An 8,062-nucleotide genomic window follows, 5' to 3' on the forward strand; every position below is an offset into this window, starting at 1 on the left:
TTCACTTCATACATACTCCCTACCACAGCATCGGGTAACAACCCATGTTTTTGACCAGGCTGTCCCCTGGGAGGCCGAGGGGGGCAAATCACGAGGTCAGGAGATCGCGACCATCCCGGCCAGCACGGTGAAACCCCGTCTCCACCAAAAATACAAAAAATTAGCCGGGCGTGGTGGCGGGCACCCGTAGTCCAAATATCCGTCTTTTCTTTATGCTAGAAACATCAGTTATTCTCTTCTAGCTATTTTGAAATATACAATAGATTACTGTAGTGACCCTACTGATCTATGGAACATTTGGTCTTTATTTCTTTTATCAAATAGAAAGTTGACAGAATATCCTGTCATTTTAATATACACTTTAACAATTCTTCCAGGCTTTTATTGAACAACAAAAATCAATTCATTTCCATGTGAAATGCAATTAATGCTTCATTCAATGTCATGTTTTCAGAGAGTTTAAGTACAATAAATACTTGCCTGTTTTTAATGGTTTTATGAAGGTCAAATTGGACTGTGCCACAGCGATAATGGGTTTTGTCCTTCTGTTTGTTTTAGAAATTGGAGTTTTAAATATTAATAAATCTAAAATAAATTAGAAAACAAAATTAGGAGCATTAAAATACAAATTCCCTAAATAGGTCAGTGATTTGAAAGTTAAAGTTTGGGGTCTTCACAATCATATTCATTTAGCAAAACTTAATAACCACTGTACTCCAGGCACTAATGCTATGAATTCGGTGGTTTATCAAACCAACATCCAGAAGTTACAGACCATAAACCACAATTTATTTTGTGTTTATAGAGGCTAAGTCTAGATTCAATGACAACTTATCATGTCTGTATATTCCAGACTCTTTGCGAAATGCTAAGAATATGCAGAATTGAAAAATATGGTCCCAGCCCTGAAGTAGTACTCAGTCTGGTTAAAAAAAAAAAAAAAAGTTTAAAAATGGTAGAAGAGCCTTCCCAAATGGGAATCTACTTGAGTTAACTTATGAAATTAAAATTAGGCATAAGGAATGTGGCCTGTTGCCAGAACTGCAATAAGGATGAAGCAAAGAGTACACATCGGAAATGACATACAAGAGGTTAGAAGAGGTAGGGAGGAGTTCAACAATGTTCAAAATAATAGTGGCAGCTAATAGTTAAATACTTTGTGCCAGGCACTATCATAATCTTTTTCTCACACAATTATGAGAACAAATTTATGAGGAGTGTACTATTATTACCACAATGTATATAATTAGGATACTGAGGCTTTGAGCAAATAAGTCACATGGTCTAAGGTCACATAAGCTAGTAAGTAGCAAAGATTTGAACAAAGGCAGTATAGTTATAGAAACTCCACTATTAATCACTTTGAAGCACCTACTATGCCAGTGAAGAATTTTAATCAAAGAAATAAAAACCCTCATTTATATTTAAGAAAACAGTATGGACGATGGAATGAACAGGGTCAAGATTAGAAACAGAAAATTACAAAGCAGTTATTACAATGACCCAAGGTGGATATGGTGAGACAAATTAAAACAGTCAATGGAGACAAATCAGAGGAGAGTTATTTTAATAGTGGAAGCAACAACCCTTAATACCAACTTATTAGAAAAGTGATAGAGAATAACAGGCTGATTCTCAAATATGTAAAAACAAGATGGTTGATATAATGCCAGGTGGCTACCAAAGAAAAGGCAATACAAATCACAGTAGCAAATAACCTATTGGAATAGCAGTTCACTCTTTCAAAAACAGGTTTCACAATAGCATATACTGCTACTAAATATAAGCAAAGAGCTAATAAGAGCAGGGGTCAGCAAACTACATCTATTCCCCATGCAAAATCCTCCTGACTGTTTTTGTATGTTCCAAGAGCTAAATACAGCTTTTACATTTGTAAAGAGTTAAAAAAAAAAAAATCAAAAGAATAACATTTCATAAAACAGAAAACTTACTTAAAATTTAAATTTCGGTGTTTATGAATACAAGTTTACTGAAACACAGCCATACTCCTTGATTTGCACATTGTCTATAGTTGTTCTCCCACAAGGGGAGCAGAGTTGAGTAATTGCAATGCAGATCTATGTGGCCTGCAAAGCCTAAGATGTTTACTATCTGGACCAATAGAGGAACAGTTTGCTTACCCTTGTTTTAAAGGAATCTCAAACCTATATCAATTGTGAAAATAAGGCACATGACTAAATTGGAACATTTAAAAAGTAAATTTCTAAGGAGAAATTCCTCAATCTGAAACCTTACAGAAATTACTCCCTCTCCCTGGAACCATTTTCTTCTTTAGGAAGTCTTCCTTGGAACCATCTCATACTTCCTTGCAATTTACACACAAACCCTCTGCTTTTGTGCTTCCATAATTCCCTTAGCATAGCATAATCACAGGAGTGAACACAACTTGAGAACAGGAATTATACCTTTCCTCGCTGTGTACACAGTGCCTAGAAAAATGCACATCATATAGTAGGTACCTTATCAGTCAAATAAATATATCTAGAAAAATTGCCTTCTCCGTTCCTTTAAATTTGTCAGAGGTAGAAAGAGCCACTCGTGGTGACTTACTTGCCTCTCACATAGGCTCATAAATCAGATACCCAATATGTACAATTCTAATTCTAGACAAGAGGCTCAACCAGGTGGCTGCCTCAAACAAACAGTAGGTGTGAGTGTCGACCCTTCAGTGGCTTATTTGTTCATTTATTCACTTATCCATTAATTCATCTTTTATTGTACTTCTTGTAGGAGATTAAAATAGGTATGTTCCTTATTATCAAAGAATTTGTTATCTGATCAGAACGCATCTACAAGAAACAGCAAAGAAAAATAGTTATCAGGCAGATACAAGATGTCACATAAGCTGTATTCACATTTGCTAAGGAAATGTACCTAGCAAATAAGTAAAAAGTATAAGTTAATACAAGCTTATCAATAGCAGATTTACTAAACCAAAAGGAAGTATGCCCTTTACAGGTATACTTCAGATTTATAAACAAGACTCACCCGTTTTCTTCTTCAGGTTTAATTTCTCTCTGTTGCTAATACATTTTGAGATGGGTGTTATCACATTTTTTGTTTTCTTAACAGCTGAAGTTTTAGGCTCTGAGGGAGAAAAATGGATTCTTTTGATTTCTCGCACTTCTGTATGTTCTGTAACTGCAACTCTCACATTTGCATCTTCCATGCTTCCATCACTCTTTCTTTTCCGAGCAACTGAAGCTATTGTCGAAGAGGGCATTATTTGGTTTTTATAACTCTTAGATTTACTTAATACTGGATCTATGACTGGAAGATAAGAATGAAAGTCTTCTTTTTCCTTTTGATTATTTATTACTTTTTCATGTTCACCCACTGCACTGTTGAGACATCTTTTTGCTTTTGGTTTATTAATCTCAGTTTGGTTTTCTCTGGTACATGTGGGTTTCCTTTTTGTAACAGTGGCAGAAAGTATTGGGCGTCTCCTAGGTTGTTTATTGTGGCTATGACTAGAAATATCCTGAACTGCAGAAAATTTAGGATTATTTTGTTTTATGAAACTGTAGTAATCTGACTTCATTTCTACTAGTTCTTCAAAAATAGCTTTGGGAGATTTTGAACCCTGACATGCAGGAATACATGGTGAAACTTCACTTTTGCTCCAGTCTTGAGGAGATTGTGGGACTTGAGAATTTTCATTTGATAATGGTACTTTACATGTTTCCTGAGATGTACACATATATGCCATGTTATCTTTTAAAAACTGATTTGGGGATAAAATAAGATTAACTGACTCTGATTCTAGATCCTGATTTAGTCCATAATTATCTTTTATGAAAGAATCTGGACTTAAAATTTTCTGATAAATTTCATGTGCAGTTGTTGATTGTAAATGCACAGGCTTCGAATTATCTGTCATAAACATATCTGATGAAAGACGTGTTACTAATTCTAGTTCATTATTAGCTCCATGACTATTATTTACAAAAGAATCTGGACTTAGAAAATTTATTTGGCTTTGTGTAACATTCAAAGTTGAAGAATAGTTGGGGGTAAGAATAAGTTTACTATTCTCTCCACTTTGACCACTAACATTCATGGAATTAAAAGTAGTTTCAGCTACAGCTTTCTCATTAAAAGAAACTTTTGAAACGTTGGCATTGTCTACATTTAATAGTTCCCTATTTTCTGATGCATGAAGAGATGAGTAGGTAGTAGATCGACGTACAGAAAGTGGCAAGCAAGTTGCACCATGGCATTCATTGAAAGCAGGGCTAATAGGTGATATGGGTATTTTATTTTCTTCAAGTGTTAAAGAATTGTTTTCTGTTGGGAGACCACCTTCATTCATAGCCAAGTTTTCACAAGCTTGTAGTGGGCTCCTAACTCTGTTAACTTTTTGGGAAACACTAAATGTTTTATTAACATTTTGAATATTTGAAACCCTTCTGTTGTGACTTGTAGAGGCTGAAATTTTCTTCTTTTTAATGGTATCCCAAAGACTCCTCTGCAAAAATAAGGAAAATATACCAATTAAGTTTGTAGCTATTGAATATTACCTTTAAATAAGCAATATTACTTCAAGCCTGTTATCAAAATAAGTTTTACTTATTATTAAACATTTTCTTAATCACAGGATGGTTAAAACATTACCTTTTTCTTTTTCTGCTTTTCTGCGTTTCCTAGTAATATAGCTTGGTGTTTCAGAACATCATTTACAAGAAACGTCATAATCTCTCTTACTCTGCCTTCTTTGAATGGTGTCCAGTCAACAGAAATAACAATTTTCTCTTTAGGCTATAATCAAAACAATACATTATATAATTACAATAGTAATTACATAATAACCAAAACACCTTACATACAACTTACAATATAGTAGGGCTTAATAATTGTTAACCAACACTCTATACACTACACATTTAATAAATCAAATATATTTTTCCTACCCTATCTGCTCACTTAATTATAAGAAAAAAAAGCCACTAAAAATAACAAGGTTCACAACAAAATAAATTATAACATTTTAACTGTATTAAAGCAATAGAACAGAAAGTCTCTAATCATTTTGTTTGAGTGGTTTCAAAAGATTTAATTGTACATTTCTAATTTTTAGATGTGTAGAGTACTTCTATTTCAAACAAAATGATCTTGCATTATGAAGACTTTATTTAAAATGAAATATAAAGATGATCAACTAAATTCCTTTTTCCCCACAAATTCCTCTAAGGTCCATATCATCAAACTGAGATTTCTTAAACAGTTATTATTGTTCCAGGCATAAGTGCAGGTATCCTATAAAACTCATTTAATGCTGACATCCCTAGGAAGCAGGTACTATGACTATGCACATTTTACAGATGAAGTAACTAATATCCAGAAAAGTCTGCCAAAGTCACACAGGTACCTATCAGAACCCAGGCAATCTAATGCCAGAGTTTGAACTTTAACATCTACACCCTACACCCTGGCAGGTAAATAGAATCTGCCAAATTTAAACACTGACATGACAAAACAAATTTTGTTTTTCAGGAGAAACAGACAAGTTTTTGTTTTAAAGGAGAAATAATATAACATCATAAACAACTGATTTAAAAAAATAAGAATGGTGCATTTTTACTCTATAAAATAGTTTATTCTAAAAATCCCAACAAAATTTAGCTCCACATTATAACAAAAAAAAGTAAGTTGAGGTATGATGTGGATAGAAAAGAAATCTGTCTTTCCAAAGAAAGGAAAGTAGGCAGTGATTCATTAAACAGAGGGGCGGGGCGAGGCGGGCAGGTTCTGAAGTGTAGATAGATGAACCATTGGTGACACACAAGTTAAGGGACCTCAGATTAGAATCTCTTTTATTCTGCCTAAAGAAGTGGTTATTAGCCTACTAGTTCAGACCTCCTTGGCTAACGGTTTTCACACTTTTGGAGGTTCTACTCAATGGAAAGGTCACAGCAGTCAAAATAAAAACACAAATTCTCCGATCTTTGGTGAAGAGGATTGGAGCATTACTCTTGTAAATGCAATGAAGTAAAAGAAAGCTACAGGAGTTCTTGAAACAACATTTATAAAATTAAATTTAATGCGGCATTAAAATTACACTTACAGCCAAGAAAAAAAGGATTAAAATACTAAAGTGTGCACACACAGTACACATACATACTGAAAACAACTCTGAATAGGTTTTTTTGGTTTTATTGTAGGCATTTAGTCAAAACAAAGGCTCAGTATTTCACCGGAAAAAAAAAACCCAGTTACCTCGACTCTAAGGGTACAAATGGAAACTAAAATGCATATTAAGATGGCTGATAGAAAGTAATTCTAAAAAAGCTGCTTTAACCAACCAAGGTAGTCCTGTCAATCTTAAAAAACAGTGTTAAAAAAGCGCATTGTCTATAATTTAGAACTGCAAGAGCATTTCGCAACGTCTTAAGTTTAGTAAAAATGCTTGTCAATTTAACAGAGAAGTCTATGCAATTTGCTCCTAAAGATGCTAAGTGCGCGCGCGTTGATATGCTGTCACCGCCCAAGTTAGCGTCTATCCTAGCCTTCATTTAGAGAATATATATATAATATTGATACATATATATACTCACACACATGTGTATGCGTCAAGGGCCCACCCACAGTTATTAAGTGAAAGGGAACTGACTTTATTATCTAAGGGTCTTTTCTGATTTCTTTTCCAAGCGTCAGCCCTCCTGAGGAGGGTGGCAGGAAACATAGCGGAGAAGCAGAGCACCGGCCTGGGGCACGCTCCTCCTAAGACCTACCTGCAACACGAAACAGCGCTGCGACACGCTGAAGCCCAGGTCCGCGGCCGGGAAGTGGGAGATCTTCACTTCTGCCACCTCCTCGTTAGGGTTGTCTAGGGCCAGAGGCACCGTCCGTGAGTCTCCTAGGAGAACGTCCCCGAAGCAGAGGAAAGGAGACCTGCAGAAGTGGCTGAGAGACAGGACTGGTGGGGAAGACGCCTCCTCCTCAGTCGCGGGGCCCCGCAGCCCCGCGGGCGGCCTCCGCTCGGTCGGGCTCACCTCCCAGCAGCCTCGCCCCACTCGCCGGTTCGCCATGGCAGCTTCGAGACTCCCCTGGATCTCCCTGCCCCGCTCCCACGAGGGTGCTCCGGAGCGGGGATCCGGGACTTACGCTGACCGCTTCCCCTCAGGGGCGGCTGTAAAGGTCGTGGGAGTGAATTCGGCCCTTTTTCTTTTCCACTAACCTACACCCTAAAAAACAGAAAACAAGCCCAACAAACTCGCAAGTTCAAAAGAGGAGCCAAACAAGTATGGCGTTTTGACTCTGTTTAAACTTCCCGCCTCCACCAATGAGGACCTCCGGGCACCGCCCACCTCATCACGAGGCCAATCGGAGAGCAGCATCCCCTGGCCAATGAGACGGCGGCGCTTCATTTGAATGATTGCATCCGGCCGCCAATCGCTGTCTGCGGAGAAGGTGAGACTCGTAGCGGAATCCTGGCCACCCTCTGAAACCCGGGGCTTAGAATTGAAATTTGCCTTTAGATTTTGGTTGTGCTGAAGGGAAGGGAGTCACAGCATTTCCACAGTACATGTAGTAATCATTGCCGTTTCCAGGAACAATCATAGATAAAACTTTAAAGTAGAGAAAAAGTGGTTTACGTCACTCCTCTCATATGCATACCCTGCCCAGAATTGTATTAACTTTACTGTAGCGGTTTCCAGGACTGAAGGGTAGATATGTAAAGATAATTAGTTTGTGTGAACATGCTTATTTTAGTGACTGAACATAGCAGGGACTCAGTACATTTATATGCTGTTAATTACCTCGGGACGCTGGGAGCAAAACCAGGTAAACAAATGAAACCTGACATTCCCAGTAATTCATAAATGATGGTTTTGACTGGCAATGCCCTTCACAAATAACTTATTAGTTTTTATTTTAGTTGTAGGGATCTAATAATAATTATATCTTACATGTTAGGGATTTTAAAACTTATTTATTTATTTTGAGATGGAATCTCGGTCTGTCTCCCAGGCTGGGGTGCATTAATGTGATCTTGGTTCACTGCAACCTCCGCCTCCCCGGTTCAAGCGATTCGCCTGCC

The 8,062-nt window shown here is 37.1% G+C and overlaps 1 protein-coding gene across 2 annotated transcripts in view; it reads right to left on the minus strand.

Moving 5' to 3' along the window:
- Window positions 1-7,305, minus strand: part of ASPM (assembly factor for spindle microtubules) — a 62,247-nt gene extending 54,942 nt beyond the window's left edge. For both annotated transcript variants that reach the window (XM_023203393.2, XM_023203392.2), the window contains exons 1-4: window positions 6,753-7,305; window positions 4,636-4,779; window positions 3,010-4,489; window positions 481-585 (exon numbers count right to left, since the gene is read on the minus strand). In XM_023203393.2, coding sequence (XP_023059161.2) covers window positions 481-585; window positions 3,010-4,489; window positions 4,636-4,779; window positions 6,753-7,049 — 2,026 coding nt within the window. In that variant the 5' untranslated portion in view covers window positions 7,050-7,305. The remainder of the gene's footprint in view (window positions 1-480; window positions 586-3,009; window positions 4,490-4,635; window positions 4,780-6,752) is intronic.
- Window positions 7,306-8,062: the final 757 nt, after the last annotated feature.

The sequence above is a fragment of the Piliocolobus tephrosceles genome, chromosome 1, assembly GCF_002776525.5.
Source record: "Piliocolobus tephrosceles isolate RC106 chromosome 1, ASM277652v3, whole genome shotgun sequence".
NCBI lineage: Eukaryota > Metazoa > Chordata > Mammalia > Primates > Cercopithecidae > Piliocolobus > Piliocolobus tephrosceles.